The sequence below is a fragment of the Trichechus manatus genome, unplaced genomic scaffold (genome assembly GCF_000243295.1).
Source record: "Trichechus manatus latirostris isolate Lorelei unplaced genomic scaffold, TriManLat1.0 scaffold00174, whole genome shotgun sequence".
In the NCBI taxonomy this organism is placed as follows: Eukaryota; Metazoa; Chordata; class Mammalia; order Sirenia; family Trichechidae; genus Trichechus; species Trichechus manatus.
Window position 1 is genome coordinate 969,487 of NW_004444110.1, and position 26,075 is coordinate 995,561.

Consider the following 26,075-nt stretch of genomic DNA (forward strand, 5'->3'; position numbering starts at 1 on the left):
GGTTTCAGGATTGTTGATTCTCTGTTTGGCTTAGTTTTTCGGATCTTTGTTGTGGAGGGACGGCGTGGTGCTTCTGCTTAGACCGCCATCTTGCCGGAGTCCCGAAGCTTACTTTCTTGGCAAATGGCTTTTACCTTTCTGAAGGGTCCACAGTAACCTGCTGTTGACATAGTGATTTAGAGTCAAACTTAAAACAAAACGACTTTACTCTTAAAATATAATGGCATATCATCAAAATAACTTTTCAAAAGAGTTGTTATAGAAATAATTTTTATGGACAAATACATGGCACTTGCTACGTTAGAGCTATTACCACCAATCTTAACGACACTGAAAAATGTTGTATTTTATTTTGTCTCCCAGTGGTGATTGTCTCTGCTTTGTTTTTATCTATATTACATAATTAAAAAAAAAAACTTGGCAGAACCTAATGTGATGTTGCTGAAAGGTTACACATCTTAAGTTGCTTCACATTACTTTGTCCTAATTTAGAAAATATACATTTTAAAAAGATAATTAAAAGAAAATTTATTACGAAAACAGCTTTCTTGTGTTTCGCTTTTTGTATATTCATGAACTAGGTTTTTCTTTTGGAATATTATAAATTTGATAAATTACTGTAAACTTTTCATGAGGAAATGATCAAATTTAGAATATAATTTACTTTAGCATATTCAGTAGCATTCTTTAAAAGTAGGTTATTATCAATTATAGCAAAATATCTATATAAGGAAACCCTGGTGGCATAGAGGTAAAGAGCTATGGCTGCTAACCAAAAGGTCAGCAGTCCGAATCCACCAGGTGGTCCTTGGAAACTGTCTGGGGCGGTTCTACTCTGTCCTATAGGGTCCTATGAGTTGGAACTGACTCGACGACAACAGGTTTTTTTTTAAATTTGCATTTAACTTAGATAGACCTTTAATTACAATAAGATTTTTTTCCCATTGTTTAAACAGAGACTGCAACTGCTGATTTAAAAAACTGTAACTTTTCTCTGATTTAAAAAATTACTAGTTTTCTTTCTTTTTAAATGGCTATAGGGAATGTGCTTCGGTGTGAGCTTTTGGCCTCACAAAGGTAAATATTTTTCAGAATATTTAGAAATGTGGGCTTTTTACCCTAAGAGCATCTATGTTCAGTAACTAAAATAGTGCGAAGCAGTAAAAAAGGGAACAGAAAAAAAGGAAAGCTGACGTACTTGAAGCACTGCTTTAATTGATCTGATAGCTTTTCTGATTCATGACTGAAGAGAAGAGAAAGCTGGATAAAGTACAGTCACCCTCTAGTTTAAAAGTTTTAAGTTGTTTAAGTTATATGAGAATAGGCTAACATGGAAGTAAACCTTGACATTTTTGATAAGTGATAAATTCTCTTTTACTAACATAATTTTGTTAAGATATTAAGGTAATTTAAATAAAGCATATATTGAGAATCTGTTGCTTTTTTTTTCTCCCAACAGCTACTATTTTGTCCTGTGGATGGATTATTTATCTCACCTATTATAACTCTCGAAATGTTGGTCTTATTTTAACATTGGTTCTTAACAGATTATACAAACATGGCTATATCCATATTGGTAAGTAAAACTGAGTTTTTTTCCTCTATTTAATCTTGAGATTTATATTATAAATTTTATTTTATAAACTGAGAGTAGCTTTAGAAATGTATGTTTGTTTCATGCAGGTTAAACTAGTGTAGTTGGAGTTTTTCTCATGTAGCATTCCATGACTAGAGACAAGCTATCACTTGGTTATGTCCCTTACACTGTTTTTACAGTGTTTCTAAAGTAATTGTTAACTTTTAAACTTTTTTTTGCTTATAAAAGATGCTCATTTAAAGAATTTGAAAATTGAGACATATATAATATATAGAAATATAAATTTCTTAGTTCCATCATCCAAACAATTTTTTGAATATATGTAGTTTCTGCTGTTTTTTAAATAACCCATATTTTTTAAAAAAATCATAATTATGCAGCTGTAATCTAGTTATATATGTATTTCAGTTTGTAGCCTGATTTACTAATATTTAATTTTACTTCATAGGTATAAAGTTATCTGATTTCTGGTTACCTATAAGCCGGAAGTTTCCTAGTAGATAGGAGGGTGTCTTAGGAAGCTATGTGCTTTGGAAAGCCCCAAACCACTGGGAAAAGGAGGCGGAGTGGTTTCGCTGGATAGAACCATTGCCACTTTCCATGTAATTGAGTATCTCCTAGTGGACATAAATAAAATTTCCGTCAAACATAGGTAGTCTTCCACTAATTTGAGGGTATAGCTGGTTCCTGGGGCCACACACATCAATAGAAGGAAATGGTGAGTTCACTGCTTTAGGTTTATTTGGTGGTTGTGCATACTTAAGGGAATTATCCATCCAAAGCAACTACTAAAACTGTTATTCTCATGTGTTTATCTAGCAGCTCATTCCAGTAGTGATGATAATTACGTCACTTGTTTTTACATTTGAAGAAAGAATGAGGGGAAATTAGTAAGGCTGTAAAGATATCAGGATGGGAGAGGGGAGAGAACTTTTAATTATTGAATAAATTGAATAGTAAGATTATTTTAAACTTTAAAGACTCTGCTATCAAAACAATTACGTTAATTGCTATTGTTTCCTTCTACAACAGGCTCCTTCTCTTTCTCTGTTCTTTCTGGAAAAGTCATGGTTCGTGAAATTTATTACATTACAGAAGACATGTCGATTAGGTAATAAAATGAAGAGCCCATTTAATAAAACACAAACTTAGAAATATTGTAAAAATTTCTGTTTATGATAAACTATTTAATTTGATTTGCTTCTTCAAATAAAACTATAAATTAAAAATCATCTTTTTAGTAAATAATACCTAGTGAATTGATGTTTTAAAATGTTATTATCAAAGGATTAATTTAACTAAGGTTTAGACTGGCAAAAAGTTTATTGAATAGCAGCAGCTTATAAAAATGAATAATGATCTCATTTCCATTTCATTCCTAAATGGAAAATTGAACCATTAAATTATTATCTGACCATTTCTGTTGTAGAATTCATAGTGATCATCTGTTATATAAAAGAAGAGTAAGGGTTGTTAATAGCTCTAATCCATTAGCTCCTTACTGGAGCTAATAAGAACTTATAATTGTTTAGCATCTGTTAACAACTCTGATTTTACTCTAAGAAGGAGAGATGCATCTGAATGTAATGAGAAATGGCAATTAATAACATGTTTGAATCCTTGAACCAAAAGCCTACTGTTTTTTTAAAAATGATTTTCTTAAAAGTTGTAACTTAGATAGAATATGAAATTTTTGAATTAATTGAGAAGTGCTAGGGTTTGGCAGCACCTATACCTCATTTAAAATGTTAGGAATCAACTGTGCAAGTCTAAATTATTTCAAAATTGAAAGGAAAAGCTAAAAATTAAGAGACTATAGTCCATTCTTTTGGGGGCATAAGGTGATATGTGATTTACAGAAGTGAAGGAATAACTTTACAAGTTTCCTTTTAATGTGCTAAGATCCTCCTTTCAGGATTTGGCTTATTGTTTATTTAATTTTTATACCACTTAAAAATATTATTTAAAAAAACAGTTTCTCTGATAGCACTTCTTTGTCCTGTTAAATGTAACCTGGCATTAAATTTGACCTAATTAGAATAATCTAATTTAGAGCTATGCAAATCCTCTTTTACATTTTCAACTTGATGATTATGAAACACTATAATTTATATCTGTTAGTTCTTAAAAAGGTGTGTGTATATTTAGGTACACCAGTGTCCTTTTGATTATTTTCTGTATTTCCTTATTCATTATCAATTAACTGCCTTTTGTAACAACTAATTAAGAAATGTTACTTAAATTCTTATTTTTGTAATTTACCTTGTTTAGAATTCAAGATGGATTTGTCATTTTTCGTTGGTGGAAAATGTATAACCCAAAGCAGAAACAACATGGTGAGTTTCTATATTTTCATGTGTGTAAGATATCCAGTCATATTATCAGAGTTTTCAGTTATGGATGTTGAAATGTTTTCCATTTTTTATAGATAAAAATATTTTTAAAAGCTCTGAAGTTTACAAAAGCTCTAAAGTTTATCACTATTGTGCTCAAAATACTTCAGCAGTTTTCATATCATCTGATTAATTTTGGAATCTTTAGCCTGTTATTTATTTTAGGTTCCCCTCAATGTGCTTATATTTTCAGGTTTAAACCAGTTGCCATCAAGTCATTTCCAACTCATACTGAGTCCCTATTTGTCATACTAGAACTGTGTTCCATAGGGTTTTCAGTGGCTGAGTTTTTGGAGGTAGATCACCAGGCCTTTCTTCCAAGGTACCTCTGGGTGGATTAAAACTGTCAGCCTTTCGGTTAGCAACCAAACATGTTAACCATCTGCACCACCCAGGGACTTTACGTTTCCAGCCTTACCGCCCGTTATATCTCTAGACCTAACCCATACTCTGGTTAAGCTGCCCTCCCTAACACTGATGATTCCACTAATACGCCTCATACTCTTCACTCTGTGCTTTTATTTATACTTCTACCTGACACTGCTACTAATCCTCATTTATCTTCTGTGATAAAGATGAACAAAAAAGAGCAAATGCAGGCTCTGGGCTTTGTTCTGGATCTGTTTTTCTCACCATAGAAAGATCTGTGGGCTGTGGGCTCACCTAGGAAGCTTAGCATTTCACGACCTTTTAGGTGTTCCTGTCTTGGCTCCTAACCCTCCTAGTTTATGTTAACTCTCACTAATGGCTTTAAGGGTGAAGAGACCCTGTTTTTACTTTCTAGAGTAGTGTTTCTCAGACTTTTTTGATCTCTGGAACTCTGTACATGCCTCAAAATTATTGAGGATCCTAAAGAACCTTTATTTATGTGAGTTAGATCTATCTGTATTTACTGCATTAAAAATTAAGTCTGAGAATTTTAGAAATACTTGTTTTTGTAACTCAGTAAAACTGGTGATAACAAACTCATTAGTTATTAAAATAAATAACATTTTTATGAAGAGTAAGTACTTTCCAAAGCAAAATATATGTATGTGTGTGTGTATATATATACATATATATATGTATATATATTAGTGAGAAGGGTGACATTGTTTTACATATTTGCAAATCTCTCTCAATTTGTTGAAGTACCACACATTAAGTAGCCTTTGAAAAACTGCACTGTCCACTCATGGGAGAATGATTGTGAAAAAGTCAAGCATTTTAATATTATAAAAATAGTTTTGACCTTTTGTACCCCCTGAAAGGGTCTTGGAAGCCCCCACAAGCTCCTGGACCATACCTGTAACTGCTGTTCTAGGAGTTCTAGGAGTGTAGGGTCAGAAGAGGATGAACTGCTCCACCTTGACTTAGCTATCAAGATCATCTGTGTCTCTGGCACCCTAGGTTGGAATTCTGAAATGGTGGTTAGGTTCTATATAATGTTAGAACTTACTGATGAAATGTTTTTTTTATTACAGGCTCACCTAGGAATCTTGCCATCATTTATAACTTTGTTTTTATGGGAAAATAGGTTCAAAATCATAAAAACTTTTAAATGTCTCGTAAATTTAAACCAGCCTAAATTACTTTACATTTAAAACTATTATTTCGCAATTATTTAGTCTTTTTACTATCACTCCCCTGCCCTTTTAATATTTTCCTCCTTCCTTTGGTATATGATGTACTCTTCCTTGCCAGAGGCTGGGATGAATGGGTTAAAATTTGGCATCCGTAGAATTAACAATATCATAATGATTAGAAATTAGAATAATGGGACGATTTCAAGTCTAGAAGAAGTTTTTTTTAAAAACTGGAGTTACTCATTTGATAAGTTTGAACAGGTTAAGTGACTTCATATGAGAAAGTATTCTATGGGATTTTAAAATAGGCCTTTTGCAGTCTCTTGCCTGTGAGTTTAGAATATCAGTTGTTAAAGCAGCATTTTTACTTCTTTTCTACAGTAATTGCTGTAAATATTTTCGTAAAAACTATTCGTTCTTTAAATAGTTAACATGTTAGTGGATTGGAAGTCTTTTTAAGTTTGAGTTTTCATAAATATAAATAAATTCAAAATTTTGGTCACTTTCCTACACTGTTATCCATGTTAAATTTTGTGGAAGAAAAAACTGCATTTTTTTGTCTCTTTTTTTACTGCAGTCCTCATTTGTTGTTATGTGCCCTCAAGTCGGTTCTGACTCATAGCGACCCTATGTTCAACAAAACGAAACTGCCCAGTACTGCACCACTGTATCAGCTCATCTTGTTGAGGGTCTTCCTGTTTTTTTCTGACCCTCTGCTTTACCAAGCATGATGTCCTTCTCCAGGGACTGGTCTCTCCTGATAACACGTCCAAAGTAATTGAGATGAAGTCTTGCCATCCTCACTTTTAAGGAGCATTCTGGCTGTACTTCCAAGACGGATATGTTCGTTCTTCCGTCAGTCCATGGTCTATTCAGTATTCTTCACCAACACCATAATTCAAATGCATCAATTCTTCTTTGATCTTCCTTATTCATTGTCCAGCTTTCATATGAGTATGAGGCGACTGAAAATACCATGGCTTAGGTCAGGCGCACCTTAGTCCTCAAAGTGACATCTTTGCTTTTTAACTCTTTAAAGAGGTCTTTGGCAGCACATTAGCCCAATGCAAAATGTCATTTGATTTCTTGACTATTGCATCCATGGGCGTTGATTGTGGATCCAAGTAAAATGAAATCCTTGACAACTTTAATATTTTCTCCGTTTATCATGATGTTGCTTATTGGTCCAGTTGTGGGGATTTTTGTTTTCTTTATATTGAGATGTAATCCATACTGAAGGCTGTAGTCTTTGATCTTCCTCGGAAGTGCTTCTAGTCCTCTTTACTTGCAGCAAGCAAGGTTGTGTCATCTGCATATCGCAGGTTGTTAATGAGTCTTACACCAGTCGTAATGCCATGTTCTTCTTCATACAGTCCAGCTTCTAGGATTATTTGCTCAACATACAGATTGAATAACTATGGTGAAAGGATACAACCCTCACACATACCTTTTCTAATTATAAACCACGCAGTTTCCTCTTGTTCTGTTTGGACGACTGCTTCTTGCTCTATGTACAGGTTCCTCAGGAGCACAATTAAGTGTTCTGGAATTCCCATTCTTCGCAATGTTATCCATGATTTGTTACGAACCACACAGTTGAATGCCTTTGCATAGTCAATAAAACGTGGGTAAATATCTTTCTAGTATTCTGTGCTTTCAGCCAAGATCTATCTGACATCAGCAGTGATATCCCTCATTTCATGTCCTCCTCTGAATCCAGCTTGAATTTCCGGCAATTCCCTGTTATTTCTATGATAACCGTTTTGAATTATCTTCAGCAAAATTTTACTTGTGTGTGATATTAATAATATCGTTCGCTAATCCCCACATTCTGTTCAATTACCATTCTTTGGAATGGGCACATATATGGATCTCTTCCAGTCGATTGGCCAGGTAGCTGTCCACGGGTATAGTTGCCGTTTATGTTGTTGAAAAAAGGTATTGCCAGTGAATAAGTCATTGGTCTTGCAAAATCTATCATGTGTTTTCTGGCATTGTTTCTATCACCAAGGCCATATATTCCAACTACTGATCCTTTTTCATTGTTTCTGACTTTCGCATTCCAATCACCAGTAGTTATCAAGGCATCTTGATTACATGTTTCATCAAATTCAGACTGCAGAAGTTGGTAAAAATCTTCAGTTTCTTTGTCTTTGACATTAGTGGTTGGTGCATAAATTTGAGTCCTCCTTATGGTGGTATTTAAGTAAAGGTATCTTACCTGTTTAAGACTTGAGAGATGTCCTGAGCTCACTTCTAAGAGCCAAGTCCTTTTAATTTTAGCCCTAGCCTTTGACACATTCATTTAACTTTGAACAGACCCAGTACTTCTGCTTCTGATTTAATTTTAAAGTCTGTCTAGTTTTCCTTTAGAGATAGATTTACTTTAGAAGTGTATTTTTTGCCACATGCCATACTTCTGTTAATCTTACATTCTACTCATAAGATGACTTGTTCTTCTGACTTAGTAATCTTTTTTCACATGCATAGTTAATTAACATCCATGCAGGAGAACCAGGTTTCCATTCCTGGTCCGTGCACCTCATAGTCAGCCACCACCTGCTTTTCAGTGGAGTCTTGTGTTTTGCTATGATGCTAAACGGGTTTCAGCAGAGCTTTAAGACTAAGGCCAGGGAGAAAGCCTGGTGCTCTACTTCTGAATATCAGTCAGGGAAAACCCTGTGGATCACAATAGTCTAATCTGCAACTGATCACAAGATGACACGGGACCAGGCAGTGTGCAGTTATGTATGTGATTGCCATGAGTTGGAGACCAGCTCAGCGGACAGCTAACAATGACAACGACAATGTAATTATTAACAAGATTACAGTGGCACTGAAATTAAAATCCTTTGTTTATATAGCTGGTTTATAATTTTAAAAAATATACCTTTTTATATTTATATTAGAAATTTTATTTCAAATTATTTTCCTTGTTCTGAGATGATCATGTAGACATATTTATATGTGTAGACATATTTATATGTGTAGACATATTTATATGTGTAGACATTTAATGAACATCTCTCCATTGAGTTGAAATACGGTTAAACTTATGATTAAATGTGATAGTTTGGACATAGTAACATCATAGCACTTGTTTAGCTAAAAGGGACCTTCCTTAGAGATCATCTAGCCCAGTAGTTTTCAAGTGAAGTCTCAAGCGGAAATACCGTCAGCAGAACAGATAAAGCTGTAAGGGGATAGTGCGATTGGGAAGTAGAGAATGAAGCTCATTTGACCCAACAGTCCATACTGCTTACCCCTCTTGTCCATGGATTTAAAGGAAAACAGTTTGGAAACAACTAATCTCCTCAAAACCCCTCATCATGTTAGAAACAGCTGATATTGTCAAACCCCCTGTTTTTTAGATGAAGAAACAAATTCATGTGACTGTAACTGGTAAAGACAGGATAAAAACCTAAGTCTGCTAACTTCTAGTCCAGCACTCTTTATATTGTAAAATAGCTTTGTCAAATATGACCCAACAGAAAAAACAAAACCAAAAAACATGCTGTCAAGTCTCATTTGGACCCATGGTTACCCCCTGTGCTGCAGAGTAGAACTGCTCCATAAGGTTTTCTTGGCTGTAACCTTACTGGAAGCAGATTGCCAAGACTTTCCTCTGTGGTGCCACTGGGTGGGTTCGAACTGCTACCCTTTAGGTTAGTTGACAAGCGCAAACCATTTGTGCCACCCAGGGATCCAAGTAGGACCTTGAAAATTCTTATACATAAACACTGATTATAGCTTATTGGAAGAATGGAGGCATTTGCAGAATCCAGAGGCAGTTGCAAATTTTAAAGTTAAGCCTAATGTGATTGCTGACTTTGGGATTTTCTTAGACATGAGGACTACAGTCTCAAAATGCTTATAGCTTTATAATGACGAAAATAATTACAGGTAGTCCCTGGCTTAGGACGTAGTCAAGTTATGATGAACCTCACCTACGACCGTCTGTTTTTTTTTTTTTTACATCTTCTTGTTAGTAATGTATGTTACATTCAGTGTTGCAGTGCATAGTCTGCTGATGTTATCATATCTGTAAGTTTATCTGTAATGTTTTCAACCCCTAAAGACAAAGATCAGATTTATAATGAAACTGATGGTAAAAGGCAATAATAATGAAAACTAAAAAAAAAAAAAAAGAGTTATTCAGCTTACATCAGAACTGACTTATGATGGAGTCGTGGGAATTGAACCCTGTTGTAAGTGGGAGACTGTCTGTATTATCTTAAAGTGGATTGTCCTTCACCAAAATATATGGAAGAGTTCGAGAGTAACTGACTCTCACAATGGTATCTAAAATAATAAAATTCCTAGGAATACATTTAACCAGGGAGGTGAAAGACTTGTACACTGAAAACTATAAAACATTACTGAAATTAAAGAAGACTTAAATAACTGGAAAGACATACCTTGTTCATGGATTGGAAGACTTAATACTGTTAAGATGTCAGTACTACCCGAAGTAATCTACAAATTCAATGCGATACTTACCAAAATTCCAGCAGCCTTTTTTCTTTTTTTGCAGAAATGGAAAAGCCAGTCCTCAAATTCATAAGGAATTACAAGGGATCCTGAATAGTCAAAATAATCTTGATAAAGAACAAAGTAGGAGGACTCACATTTCCTGATTTTAAAATGTACTATATAACTACAGTAATGAAAACAGTGTGGTGCTGGTACAAGGATAGACATACAGAACAATGGAACAGAATTAAGAGTTCAGAAATAAACCCATATTTCTATGGACAGTTGATTTTCAGCAAGGCTACCAGTCCCACTCAATGGGGAAAGAACAGCCTCTTCAATAAATGGTGCTGGGATAACTAGATCTCTGCATGCAAAAAAATAAAGTTGGACCCATACCTCACATCATATATGAAAATTAACTCAAAAGGGATCAGTAATGCTAGTGTAAGACCTAAAAACATAAAATTCTTAGAAAAAAACAGGGGTAAAGTTTCAAGACCTGGTCTTTGACAGTATATTTTTAGATACGACACCAAAAGCATGAGCAACAAAAGAAAATATAGATGAACTGCACTTCATCAAAATTAAAAAGTTTTGTCCACCAAAGGACTTCATCCATAAAGTGAAAAGACAACCTACAGAGTGGGATAAAATATTTGGGAACCATATATCTGACAAAGGTTTAATATCCAGAATATATAAAGAACTACAACTTAACAATAAAAAGACAACCCAATAAAGTGAAGTTCTGATATATGCTATGACCTGGATAAACCTTGAAAACATTACGGTGAGTGAAGCTCGTCATACAGAAAAGGGCAAAGATTGTATGATTCAGCTTACGTGAAATATCTAGGTAGGCAAATACATACAGACAAAAGTTTATTACTGGTTACCAAGTGCTGTAGGGAGGGGAGACTGGAAGTTATAGCTGAAGAGGCGCTGAGTTTTTGTTTGGGGTGATGAAAAACTCTTGGAAATGAATAGTGGTGATGGTAACAACATGCAGAGTGTAATTAAATGGTCACTAAGTTATACATTTAAAAATGGTTAAAATGATAATCTGTTTGTTATATGTATCTTACTACAGTTAAAATCACAAACAAAACTTACCCAAGTTCTTCATGAAAGAGATAGCATTTGACCAAATATTTACCTTTTATTTAACAGGTATTTATTTTCATTCACTTTATTAATCATTGTGTTAAATTGGGGTAGGGGGTAAAGAAAAAAGAAAGAGGAAATGGGTGCTACCCAAACCTGTTTTGGGTAGTAGATGCATATAAACAACCATAAATAAAGGACAGAGAAGGAGCATTGAGTGTGGATTGAGGAAGAATACGGAGAACTGTTCAAAATTTCTAACTTTGGTGTGGATGACTTGATGTGGTCACAACAGGCTCATGCTTTGGTGATGTTCAGAGTTCTTCCCATTTGCCACGAGGCAGATTGGTAGATGGAGGGCTGTTGTGAAAGTCGTATGTCTTGATCTGCATGCTTGTTGATAACAGTTGGCAGGAGTATGTCAGGCAGAGGTCAGGTGGACAGAGAGTAGCTCATGGAATAACTGGTTTGACCAATGGCACTTAGGTTGGAAAACATGGATGTGTTTACAGATTAGCAAATAATTCAATTTGGTTGTAAATATAATGTTAAGGTATAATAAGGGATGTTTTGGAGGCTGTGTTATACAGGATCTTGAATATCTGAAGCCAGACCATTAAAGTTTTTTGGGCAGGGGAGTAACATAAACCTAGCTCATTTCAAAGGACATAGCAAAATGGAATCTCTACTTTAGATTCATGTACTCCAAGTTAATATAAATAGCTCACATATTGGTCCTCCCTTGACTGGGTCTCCTCAGTCATTTCTTTTCAGTGTCTTGAATTCATTTTGTCACTCTTTTAATATTAGGATATTTCAGTGTGTCTTTGCTTCCTGTCTGTAATTGACCATAATATAAAACAGAAGTATTATCATAATTTTTGGATAGTTTGTGTTCTTAATACTTATGTACTTAATACTTAATACTTAATGAAACACTACCTGGTTCTATATTGGTCAGTATTCTGTTGTGATCAGTGGGGTTTTCAAAGGGGAATTTTTGGAAGTAAATTGCCAGGCCTTTCTTTCTAATCTGCCTTAGTCTGGAAGTTCCACTGAAGCCTGTCCACCTGGGGTGACCCTGCTGGTATTTGAAAAACTAATGGCAGAACTTCTAGCATCATAGCAACATGCAAGCCACTATAGTTTGACAAATGGACAGTCGGTTGGTGGTTTTAGACAATAGAGACGTCTCAATTATATGCACTAGTAAGACCTGAAGTTGATAAGAGCAGATCCATGTTCTTTGACAGCTGACCAAAGCCGAAAGTAGAGGTGGTTGACATTTCTTGCTGGAAAATTTAGAAGCCTAACCAGGGCATGTACATAAATATATAGATGGCCCCCCAGCCCTCCAAGAAGATGAACTTAAATTTGTTGGTGGGTAGAACCAAGATTTTCATTAAGACGTTTTAGAATTTCTCTATTAGAAAAAAAGAGGAATGTTCCAGAGCCCAAATTCTATGCCATAGAGCTTGGTTGTGAGGAGATTTAGATTTTTCAGTTATCCAGTGTAGCCCTATAAAAAATAAAATTAAAATAAAAAAGAAAACATCTAATTTGTTTTCCACAGAATTTTGTTGTGTAATTATTCCCTAGGTTGTGAAATCAGTGATCTGCTATAGACAGTTGTTGGCTAAAGCCCAGTCAGTTGAGGATATCTGTCAAAAATCTTTATTTTGTTTTTAAGGTAGATGATTTTAAGATATTCTTTTGGAAAATAATTAGAGGACCAGTTGCCTCTTAATATGTGATGACGTATTCAGATCTGAGTAAGTAGGCGTGCGTTTTATCTAGAAGTGTTTACATTGTTAGAGAAGTGGAAAGATGATGATTAAACATGTCTGTTTCTGTTATTTTGTCCCTTAAAAGTTTTAGCCTAATTTAATCTAGTACTTTTTAAATTTGTAGCAACTAAAATCTTATTTGTTAAATTATTACCCTGAGCAATTTTTAAAAGGTCAGTGAACTATTGACTCTAAGTATTGACTCTAAGTATTACAAGGCCTTGGCAGCATTTCTGCACTTTTACTACAAATAGCATGTGGTCCAATTACATAAATAAGTGCCTTCTTCCTAATTTCCCTTTGGAAAACAAGATTTCTCAATTAGCTGTTTGCTCAGGAGACTTGAGCTGCTCTACAATGTTCATTTACTACCCCTCCCCTCCAGTAAATTAACTGCTTGTTAAGTCAAGAGTTTTTATGTCTTTAGCTTATGTCTCTTGGGTATTTTATTAACAACATTTTTCGGGAGCCCATTTATGTGTGTGTCACCATGTTGGATGATATGGAGATTTACAAAGTCTGGGAAAAAAAAGATTTCTGCCTTCAAGAATACAGCAGTTTTAATGTAAAGATAAGATTTAAAAGACCAATTGATTATATTTTTCTTAAATTATATATCAAGTTTTCACATTGACTTCCAGTACTATCAGAATGAGTGAAACCGTAAAAAGTGCTTACTCAGTTCCCTGGAGAGGTGAATATGAGTGTTACCGGAATTTAACGATTTTAAATACAGGCAGTCTCCAGGTTACAGATGAGATCTGTTCCTAACTCTGCCTTTAAGTCAAATTTTAACGATTTTAAATACAGGCAGTCCCCAGGTCACAGATGAGATCCGTTCCTAACTCTGCCTTTAAGTCAAATTTTAACGATTTTAAATACAGGCAGTCCCCAGGTCACAGATGAGATCTGTTCCTAACTCTGCCTTTAAGTCAAATTTAACGATTTTAAATACAGGCAGTCACCAGGTCACAGATGAGGTCTGTTCCTAACTCTGCCTTTAAGTCAAATTTAACGATTTTAAATACAGGCAGTCCCCAGGTTACAGATGAGATCTGTTCCTAACTCTGCCTTGAAGTCAATTTCTAAGTTGGTAACAGGTGCATATGGTTCTTAGTTAGCCTTCCTTTAGTGCAAGACCTTTTCAGTGATTTAAAAGATGCATGTGCAGAAAGTGAAGGTGATTGTGATGAATTTATTTCGAGTAGGGGGTTGGTTCGGAAACCCTGGTGGCGTAGTGGTTAAGACCTACGGCTGCTAACCAAAAGGTCAGCAGTTGGAATCTACCACGTGCTCCTTGGAAACCCTTTAGGGTAGTTCTGTTCTGTCCTGTAGGGTCACTGTGTGTCGGAATCGACTTGATGGCAATGGGTTTGGTTTTTTTTTTGGTAGGGATTGGTTCAGTCCTTTAAAAGTGAGGACAGATTTACATAACATTAAAGGGCAAGTGCAAGTTGTCACTGTCAGATGTTCTTAACCCAGGGACTGCCTGTATTGCATTTAAGCTTTGAATATTAATCAGTTTTTTAAATAAAATACAAAGAAATAACTGGAATCTTTTGATAAATTTGTTTTCAGGAATTAACATTAATTTTTGCTTTGAAACAGTCATTGCATCCATTAATATAATTGATGGACAGTTTTCTTTTATGGTGAAGAACCAGTATTTCAGAGAACAATCGTTGCATTCAATAGTATAATTGATAGGCAATTTCGTTTTATGGTGAAGAACTACTGGTATTTCAGAAACTTGGGTTCCAGTGTACATCTTGCTAGTCGTATAAACTTCGGCTCCATCTGCTAGGATTGTTGTGACAATTAAATGAGATTATGTGAGTAGAGTGCCTGAAACATAGCAAGAGTAGAGGTGAGCCAGTTTTATTATTATTAATATTGTATTGCATTATGAAATAAGTAACTTCAGTGTAAGTTGAAGCAAGTGCATAATTTATGTGTCTAGTAAGGATTTGACCTACGAAGAGAAGGGAACTAGTATTTATTGTGTACAACAATCCCATAAGGTAAGTGGGGATATTCCCATTTTATAGAAGAGGAAAATGTGGCTTACAGTGGCTAAGGTATTCACTGTAGATTACAGTGTCAGTAAGCGATGTTATAGGGATCCAATCCTGTATCCTTTCTACCACCTTTCTCCAGCTTTTTAAATTTAAAGAAGCTTTTTGGAGGTGGGAAGGTGGAGTGTGTCTGTATGTGGAAGATACATGCCTTAGGAAGAGGTGCGTTTACAGACAGGGGTGCTTGTCTGTATGAGGACGTGTCCCCGTCGATCTGGGAAGGTGCCCCATCCATGTGTGGGGCTCTTTGTCATGTGTGCTTTATGTGTGTAATTATCCATGTGAGGGTGATAGAGTGAGTGCACTAGTATTTGTGTGCAGGTACCTGCTTGTGTGGCTCTGTGAGAGTATGTGCGTGTGTGTGCTTGTCTTTGTAATGCTTCTGTTTGTGAGTATGACTGTTCCCCTGTGTGCACACCCCTTGGTGTGTTCACACCCCTCCACATGTGCCCACCTTTATGTGTGTGCACCTCTCTGTGTGTGTACTTTTTCCTCTGTCTCTGTGATTGTGCCCTTAGGCATGAACCTTTCTCTGTGTATCTTTGTGTGTTGGGGAGGCTAGGAAGAGGGGTAAAAGACCCTGGGTAGAAGCCCTGAAGGAAGTACAAGCCATTTAACTTGAAGATCAACCAGAATCTGATTTTCTGTTTAATCATAGAGCTCCATGACTTGAATATTATTATTATTACTTAAATTTTATTACATTTTAGGGGAAAGTTTACAGTACAAATTAGTTTCTCATTCAAAAACTTATGCAGAAATTGTTTTGTGATATTGTTTGCAATCTCGGCAATGTGTCAGCACTCCCCCCTTCTCCACCCCGGGTCCTCCGTGCCCTTTAGTCCAATGTTCCTGTCCCTTCCTGCCTTCTCGTCTTTGCTTTTGGGCAGGTGTTGCCCATTTGGTCTCATACGCTTGATTAAACTAAGAAGCACATTTCTCGCATGTGTTATTATGTGTTTTATAGGCCTGTCTGATCTTTGGCTGAAAGGGGAACTTCAAGAGTAACTTCAGTTCTGAGTTAGCAGGGTGTTTGGGGGCCATAGTTTCAGGGCTTCCTCCAGTCTCTGTCAGACCTGTAAGTCTGGTCTTCTTTTGTAAATTTAAATTTTGTTCTACATTTTCTCCTGCTCTGACCGGAACCCTGTGTTGTGATCCCTGTCAGAGCAGTTGGTGGTGGTAGCCAAGCACCATCTAGTTTTGGGCTCACACTGGTGGAGGATGTGGTCACGTGGTCCATTATTCCTTTGGACAAATATTTTCATTGTTTCTTTGGTGTTCTTTATTCTCCTTTGCTCTGAACATGATGGGAACAATAGATGTATTTTTGATGGCTGCTCGCAAGCTTTTAAGACCCCAGACGTTACTCACCAAAGTAGGATGTAGAGCATTTCTTTTATGAACTTTATGCCAGTTGACCTAGTTGTCCCCCGAGACCATGGTCCCCAACCCTTAGCCCTAGTAACTCAGTCCCTCAAGGTTTTTGGATGTGTCTAGAAAGCTTCTAAGGCTTTGCCTTGGTCAAGTTGTGCTGACTTCCCCTATGTTGTGTGTTGTCTTTCCCTGCACCAAAGTTAACACTTGTCTATTATCTAGTTAGTGATTTCTCCTCCCTACCATTCCCTTCCCTTGTAACCAGCAAAAATTGTTTTTTTCTTCTTCTGTGTGTAAACCTTTTCTTTGGTTTTTATAATAGTGGTCTCATACGATATTTGTCCTTTTGTGATTGACTTACTTCACTCAGCATAATCCCCACCAGATTCATACATGTTGTGAAATATTTCTCAGATTCGTCATTATTCTTTATCATTGCATAGTATTCCGTTGTGCGTATGTACCATAATTCGTTTATCCATTCATCTGTTGATGGGCACTTAGGTTGTTTGCATCTTTTTGCTATTGTGAAGAATGCTGCAGCAAACTTTGGTGTGCATATGTCTATTCATGTGATGGCTCTTATTTCTCTAGGATATATTCCTAAGAGTGGGGTTGTTGGATCATATGATATTTCTATTTCCAGATTTTTAAGGAGGTGGCATATCGTTTTCCAAAATGGTTGAACCATTTTAGATTCCTACCAGCAATGCATAAGAATTCCAGTCTCCTTGGAACTTCTCCAACATTTGTTATTTTCTTTATTTTTGATTCGTGCTGGTAATGTAGGGGTGAGATGTTATCTCATTGTAGTTTTAATTTGCATTTCTCCAATGACTAATGATCACAAGCATTTCCTCATGTGTCTGTTAGTTGACTGAATGTTTTCTTTGGTGAAGTGTCTGTTCATATCCTTTGCCCATTTTTTAATTGGATTATTTTTCTTTTTTGGTGTTGAGGTATTAAAGTATTCTATAGAGTTTTGAGATTAGACCCCTGTCAGATATGTCATAGCCAAAAATTTTTTCCCAGTCTGTAGGTTCTCCTTTTACTCTTGTGGTGATGTTTTTTCGATGAGCATAATTGTTTAATTTTTAGAAGCTCCCAGTTATCTAGTTTATCTTCTCATACTTGTGCATTGTTAATTATGGTTTGTATTCTCTGTATGCCGTGTATTAGGGCCTCTAGTGTTGCCTCTATTTTTTCTTCCATGATCTTTATTGTTTTAGGTTTTACATTTAGGTCTTTGATCCATTTTGAGTTAGTTTTTCGTGTGTGCTGTGAGATATGGGTCCTGTTTCATTTTTTTACAGATGGACATCCAATTTTGCCAGCATCATTTGTTAAAAAGATGGTCTTTTCCCCATTTATTGGACTTTGGACCTTTGTCAAAGATCAGCTGACCATAGGTGGATGGATTTAGGTCAGGATTCTTGATTCTGTTCCACTGGTGTATGTGTCTGTCGTTGTACCAATACCAGGCTGTTTTACCTACCGTGGCTGTATAGTAGGTTCTGAGGTCAGATAGTGTAAGTCCTCCTACTTTGTTCTTCGTCTTCAATCGTGCTTTACTTATCTGGGGCCTCTTGCCTTTCCATATAAACTTAGTAATTAGTTTTTCCATCTCATTAAAGAATGCTGTTGGTATTTGGATTGGGATTGCACTATATCTGTAGATTGCCGTGGGTAGAATTGACATTTCCACAGTGTTGAATCTTCCTATCCATGAATATGGTATGTTTTTCCATTTATGTCAGTCTCTTCTGGTTTCTTGCAATAGTGTTTTGTAGTTTGAATATTATTAATGCAGGTGAAACAGATAGAAACAATAGAACAAATTAAAAAGTTGGGATGTAAACTCCACTATATGTTCTTCTAAAATGTGAAATAAGAAGGTACTTTCAAAATGATGATAGATTCAATATTTGATAATACTTGTTAAGTGATTTTTAAAAAGAAGATAGTACTCTAGTTATTTTGTTCAGTCTTTTTTAAATTTAAAAAAACCTCTTCATTTTTTTTATTCACTGATTTAGCAGATATTTGCTGAGTATCTCTCATGTGCCAGAAACTGTTTTAAGCACCAGGAATTAATAGTGAACACAAGAGAAAGAACTTTTCTCTATCATAGAGTTTTCATTCTAGTGTGTGTGTATTGGGGTGGGGGGAGTGCACACAAAATATAATAATAAAACTGGGGAAATGGGATAGAAAATGTTGAGTGGGATTTACAGTTTTATTTAGTGTTTATCAGTGTTGTCAAAATACTTTCAGAAATTGATACTGTCATTTTTATGCTTTGGTGTCTTTAGTAAATTAATGGAGCCAGATTCTTACCCAGTTAGTTATATTGGAAAAAATGGAATGTGTTGTCCATGTCCAGCAAGTTAGAGATGAAATTGAGAGTACGCCTGTTTCCATTTTTATACAGTTGGCGTTTGTTAATTTATCCCTGCTGATCCAATTAGGGACTCATCCCCAGTCTTTACTCTTCCCATTCCTGTTTTCTGCAGCTTACCCATCAATCTTTATAGCATATCCTTAATGATTAGGGCATTTGTATTCAGGAATCATTGGTAAGCAGTTCCCTAGGTAAATTTGAAAGCAAATGACTTAAATGAGTTTTGAGGTAAATGTTGATTTAGTGTTTTTGTGACCTTGAAGAATTGTATCATAATTAATTCCCACTTGTATACATCAACCTGAGAAGAGAAAAATATGCTACTTTGCATTTATTATGTATCCACTTGTTGGGTTTTCAAAAGTTCTAAGCTAAGAATTATTTGTAGATATTTTACTTTACTTAGGAGTATGGCTTGTAGGAAGATGCTCTGTTAGTCTCTCATAGAAATGAGACCTTCTATGTACTAAGCATTGTTCTAGTTACTGGGGAAACAACAGTGAACAAGACAAAGCCATTGCCCTTATGGAGCTTAATACATTAAATGCGTTTTATATATATATATATGTATAATATATATAGCCTGAATCCAACCTCTCCCCTCCCATTTAAATATATTAAGCTCCATGAGGGCAGGGACTTTGTCTTGTTCCTCATTGTTTCCCTGGTGCCTAGAACAATTTACATTCATATGGGAGGGAGGAGGTTGGATTCAGGCAAAATTATATAAATGTTTTGCCTGAATCCAACCTCCCCCCTCCCACTTGAATGTAAATATAAAATTGAGGAATGCATGAAGAAGATATGGCAGTGAGGAAAGTAAAAGCAGGATCATAATCCGTGGAATGGGGAGTGCTGATTTGCAAGGAGTTGCTGTTTTACATAGGGAAGTCAGAAAAAGCTTTATTGACAGAGAATAATTAAGCAGAAATGTGAAGCAGGTGAGCGAATGAGCCCCTGTATCTTGAGTAAGACTATTTCATGGTTGCCCTGTTTCTGTTTCATTACTAAAGTGGAGGCCAGTATAGTTGAAGTGCAGGTGGAAGACATAGGATTAGGAGGAGGGAAAAGTGCAGATCCTGTAGGATGTTATAGGTTATTTAAAGGGCCTTGGTGTTACTTTGAGTGAGAGGGAAGGCCATTGGAAGATTTGAAACAGGAGAGCAACATGATCTCAGTTAGGCTTTTAAGATCTGGCCAGTTAATCAGGTTTGCAGGGAACAAGGACAGAAACAAGGATACTAGTTAGGAGGCTATTGGTATAAAGCAGGTAGGAGATGATGGTGACTTGGGCCAGGGTGGTGGCGATGGAGGTGTTGAAAAGTGGTTGGATTCTGGATACAAAGCTGACAGGGTTTATTGTATCTGGGATAAGAGAGGAGAGCAGTAAAGTTGTTCTGGCTGGAGCAAAAGAGACTTGCTATTAATGAGTTGAGGAATACTGTGGAGTAGGTTTGGATGGGAAAATCAGGTGTTTGGTTGGACATGTCAAATGTGAGATACCTGTTAGGTATCAAAGTGGAGATGTTGAGTAAGGCAGCTGGATATTCAAACCTGGCATTCTGGAGAGAGGTCCTGGGTGAGATTTATGTTATTACTAAGGAAAGGTTTAAACCTAATGAGTGACAGCGTTTGATTTACTTGTTTAAAATGAATAATGATATTTATTTCTGTCAGATCTGGGTATTTCCTATTATGTTTATTTTAATTTTAAGAATTTGACCCACACCAAAAAAAAAAAGGGATGAAGACTTTGATGTAACAGTTCTGGGATTGTCTTAGCTGTAAATCATATAGTAGACCCAAAGAAATAGTAGCGAACATAGATCGAAGAGCTATTTAAAAAATACCAGCACAGCTACAGCTCCTAAACATCAGTTTTTGTAAGGATTGGGTTTATTTACGTTTTCTCAGTTGTCTTAGGAAGTAATAAGGGGAAAAAAATCACCTAGATTGGAGCAGAAGTAAAGTATTATCGTATGAAAAATCAATATTGCTGATTTATTTTCCTTAGTTTATTTTTGAAATATCAGTTACAATGTATTTTTTGTTTGTTTAAACAAAATTTGCATTTATTTGAAGTGTTTGACATTCCATATGTCTTTTTGTTAATAATTTGAGAAAACAGTATTAATTTTGGTGAAATTTGGTACCTTACTAAAAAGTATATACCTTATATTTAAATCACAGCTTAAGCTACTAAACTGAAAGTTAATAAAGTCTCTCCACCTGTTGTTTAAAATTAAACTTTTCTAACTGATCATGTCTAATTTTAATTTGTTTTCAATTGAATTTACTGGATAGAGATAAAAATGGATAAAGGTTAAAAGATGTATCAGAAAACGTGTATGATTATAAAAGAAAGCACTGACTATGGTACCTTCCTTCAGACCTCTGGTTGACATGTGATGTGCATTATTTAGCTCTATTTGGAAACAGTTGTACTGTCTTAGATATGTTTATTTTAAAAGAAAGAAATGTCCCATCCATCACCTTATTTATGGATTCATTAATTACTATGACTACTTATACTTAATATAATTATGTCTTTTATGTGATAAGAATATTGTTTGAAATCTATAGTTTATAAAACCTTTGAGTATTGTGTAGTTTTTAAAAATGAATTTTATGTATTTATGAAAAATCTTACTTTCTGTGATGCAGAATTCAGGTAATAATAATATGTTTAAATACATAACACTTTGAACATTTTACTGTGTGTTTTAGTATAAACTTACAGCTTTACTTTAGGGTAACATTTTACTTTTACTGTGTAAATGACATTTTATTTATCTTACCATCTTTAAATTTGTTATACAACCAGAATCTAGAAATTCAGGTTGTTTTTAGAATGGTAAGTTAAAATACTATAGTAACATCAACTTTTTAATTTCTTTTGCCAGTATTTTGTATTTATTTTAATATGCTTCTTTATATCATGGTGTCTTGGTGGTGCACTGGTTAAGAGCTCAGCTGCTAACCAGAAGGCTGGTAGTTCAAATCCACCAGCCACTCCTTGGAAACCTTATGGGGCAGTTCCACTCTGTTATATAGGGTCACTATGAGTTGGAATCGACTCGAGGACAATGAGTTTTTCTCTATATTGTAAAATTCTGTTTTAAAATAAACAAATTTGAATTACTTTAGCTGTGGAAAAAAATTGACTAAAAGCCTTTTTTTTTGTAATTGATGTCTATAGATCCAAAGGCAGAAACCAGATTATATATTACAGTCAATGACTTTGAATTTCATGTCTACAATCGTTCTGATCTTTATGGACGCCTTCAAGAATTGTTTGGTTTGGAACCAACAATAATTCCGCCCAAAAAAGAAGATGATAAAACACGGGATAACGGGAGAACAAGAACCCAGTCCAAAATTGAAAGGTTCAGTGTTATACTTTTTTGTATTTAAACATTTGTCCTTATCAGAATATTATTGACTCTGTTCACCTAAACACAGTAATAAATTTTTTTCATAGGTTAACTAAAACTTCCAGTTACATAAATAAATGTATAATTCTTTTAAAAATTCAACACACTATTATATAATGTAAAGGTATATCCTGTTCTACTCACCAGTTCTGCTTCGCTCCTCATTGATAACTATTGCTATCAACTTGTTTTTTTAAAAAAAATTTTGGATGCATACATATATATACACACACATGTATATATAAATAAGGTATGTATGCAGATATGTGATTTTGTTTTATGTGTTTTTAAAAATCAGATATGGGTTTATATAGTGTGTATAGTTCTGTAATTTACTTTTTATATAGCAGTGTATCTTTAAGATGTTTACATATTTGTATATGTATGTCTACCTCATTAAAAACAATGTTATTCTGTAGTAGAGATATACAAATTTTGACTCACAGGTCAAATCCAACCCACCACCTGTTTTTATAAAGTTTTATTGGAACATAACCACACCCATTTGTTTGCATATTGACTATGGCTACTTTTGTACTCAGTGGCAGAGTTGGCCCATAAAGCCTAAAATATTTAATATCTAAACCTCTACAGAAAAAATTTGCCGACCCCTGGTATATAATAAATGAGAGAGAACTGAAGATCATTGTTAATTGAGATTTAGTGCCAGTGTTCAACACGTGGCCCCAGGGAGGTAAGAATAGTATGGACGAGGACGATACTGGTGGAAATGGAGAAGAAGTGAGAAGTACAAGAGATACTATGAAGGGAGTTGAGCTTAGTGATAGATTGTCTGTAGTGGTAGAGGTAGAGGGAGGAAAGACAGACAACAGTAAGCTTTGAGTCTTTGTAATAGAAAAAAAACTCAAAAAACAAAACTGGTGGGAATGTCAGAGAAAGTCTGTTGGATAAATTGTTTTGAATATAAAGATAAGGAGTTGAGTCGTAGAGTTTGGAGTGAATTTGGAAGGACTGAAAGATACCTAAGTGAAGGTATTACACTGTCAGATAAAGATATGAAGCTATCAGAAGAGTGATCAGAATTGTAGATGTAGACTTGGAAGTTATCTTCTTGTTTCTATCTTCATAAAGTTATAATACTGGATCCACACATTTTACTCTTAGAACTTAATATTGTGGCATAGAATTTTGACATGTTTTGTAGTGTTAACAACTACATTCTTAATGATTGGATAACATCAAATGATTTTACCAAAGTTTAACCATTCTAACCTTGATGACTGTATTTCACTCTTAAAAATGGTGCGTATGGCATATCTTTGTGCATAGATATTGTTGACAGGGCAAGAGACAGAGAAGAAGCAGATAGGAAGATAAAAGAATGACTGTCACAAAAACCAAGAAGGAAGTTTTAAGAAGAAAGTAGAGATAAAAGAATGTTGTCTCTTAGTATTCAGAGAAAAATCAGTCTTAGAGAAGGCAATTAGATTTTGCTACTAGGAGATCATTGGTGAGTACTTTTGTGGAGCGATGTGGAAAAACTTGACTAAATTGACTTAGGAATAAATCACTGCTGAGGAAATGATGGTCACTAGTTTAGGTTCCCTTTCTCATCTCCCCAAGCCCTACTCCCATGATTTACACAAATATGAAGAAATTGAGATGATTGCTCCAGGGTTAATAATTAAGAGAGCTGTTTGTTCCTCATGTATGTGTTTGTTAATGTGAGGGGTAGACCTGAGCATGTTGATTGATGGAGGAAGGCTGAGAGACATGGGACACAATCATAAGTTGATGAGGTCTTTCTCCTGTGGAGCTGATGGTTGGGTTTGAACCCACAACCTTTCAGTTAGCAGCCAAGCACTTAACTGTTAATGCTACCAGAGTACCTTTTATCACCATAAACACATTTTAATGAAAATCTTAGAAAATTATTAAGCCATATAGAAATTGTTGTTGTTAGGTGCTGTCGAGTCAATTCCAACTCATAGCAACCCTATGTACAACAGAATGAAACACTGCCCGTCCTGTGCCATCTGCACAGTTGTTGCTATGTTTGAGTCCATTGTTGTAGCCACTATGTCAGTCCATCTCATTGAGAGTCTTCCTCTTTTTTTCTGACCTTCTGCTTTACCAAGCATGAGATCCTTCTCCAGGGACTGGTCCCTTCTGATAACATGTCCAAAGTACATAAGATGAAGTCTCACCATCCTCCCTTCTAAGGAGCATTCTGACTGTAGTTCTTCTAAGACATATTTGTTTGTTCTTCTGGCAGTCCGTCGTATGTTCAATATTCTTCACCAACATCATAATTCAAAGGCATCAATTCTTCTTTGGTCTTCCATATTCATTGTCCAGCTTTCACATGTATATGAGGTGATTGAAAATTCCATGGCTTGGGACAGGTGCACCTTAGTCCTCAAAGTGACGTCTTTGCTTTTTAACACTTTAAAGAGGTTTTTTTGCAGGAGATTTGCCCAATGCAATACGTTGATTTCTTGAGTGCTGTTTGCATGGGCATTGATTGTGGATCCAAAAAAAATGAAATCCTTGACAACTTCAGTCTTTTCTCTGTTTATCATGATGTTGCTTATTGGTCCAGTTGTGAGGATTTTTGTGTTCTTTATATTGAGGTATAATCCATACTGAAGGCTGTAGTCTTTGATCTTCATCAGTAAATGCTTCAAGTCTTCTTCACATTCAGCAAGCAAGTTTGTGTCATCTGCATATCGCAGGTTGTTAATAAGTCTGCCTCCAATGCTGATGCTGCGTTCTTCATCATATAGTCCAGCTTCTCTGATTATTTGCTCTGCATACAGATTGAATAAACAGGGTGAAAGGATACAACCCAGACACACACCTTTTATGATTTTAAAGCAGTATCCCCTTGTTCTGTTCGAATGACTGCCTCTTGTTATATGCACAGGTTCCTCATGAGCACAATTAAGTGTTTTGGAATTCCCATTCTTTGCAATGTTATCCATAATTTGTTATGAGCCACAGAGTTGAATCACTTTGCATAGTCAAGAAAACACAGGTAAACATCTTTCTGGTATTCTCTGCTTTTAGCCAAGATCCATCTGATATCAGCAATGATATCCCTCATTTCATATCCTCTTCTGAATCTGGCTTGAATTTCTGGCAGTTTCCTTTTGATGTACTGCTGCAAACTTTTTGGAATTATCTTCAGCAAAATTTTACTTGCGTATGATATTAATGATATTGTTTGATAATCTCCATGGTCATTTCTATTACCAAGGCCATATTTTCCAACTACCGACGCTTCTTTGTTTCTGACTTTCGCATTCTAATCACCAGCAATTATCAATGCATCTTGAATGCATGTTTGATCAATTTCAGACTACAGAAGTTAGTAAAATTCTTCAATTTTCTCATCTTTGGCATTAGTGGTTGGTGCATAAATATGAATAGTAGTCATATTAACTGGTCTTCCTTGTAAGCATATGGATATTATCCTATCACCGACAGCATTGTACCTCAGGATAGATCTTGAAATGTTCTTTTTTACAATGAATGTGACACTGTTCCTCTTCAATTTGTCATTCCCAGCCTAGTAGACCATATGATTGTCTGATTCAAAATGGCCGATAGCAGTCCATTTCAGCTCACTAATTCCTAGGATATCGATCTTCAAGCGTTCCATTTTTGACAACTTCCAATTTTCCTAGATTCATACTTCGTAACTTCCACGTTCCAATTACTAATGGATGTTTACAGCTGTTTCTTCTCATTTTGAGTCATGCCACATCAGCAAACGAAGGTTCTGAAAGCTTTACTCCATCTATGTCATTAAGATTGACCCTACTTTCAGGGGGCGGCTCTTAGCCAGTTGTATTTTGAGTGTCTTCCAACCTGAGGGCCTCACCTCTCGGTACTGTGTCAGCCAA

At 35.5% G+C, this 26,075-nt stretch overlaps 1 protein-coding gene across 9 annotated transcripts in view; it reads left to right on the forward strand.

Moving 5' to 3' along the window:
* The window catches only part of BLTP1 (bridge-like lipid transfer protein family member 1), a 249,850-nt gene that overhangs the window by 40,577 nt on the left and 183,198 nt on the right, over positions 1–26,075 (forward strand). For all 9 annotated transcript variants that reach the window (XM_023741142.1, XM_023741148.1, XM_023741141.1 and 6 more), the window contains 4 exons: positions 1,460–1,576; positions 2,630–2,708; positions 3,869–3,933; positions 21,972–22,158. In XM_023741142.1, coding sequence (XP_023596910.1) covers positions 1,460–1,576; positions 2,630–2,708; positions 3,869–3,933; positions 21,972–22,158 — 448 coding nt within the window. The remainder of the gene's footprint in view (positions 1–1,459; positions 1,577–2,629; positions 2,709–3,868; positions 3,934–21,971; positions 22,159–26,075) is intronic.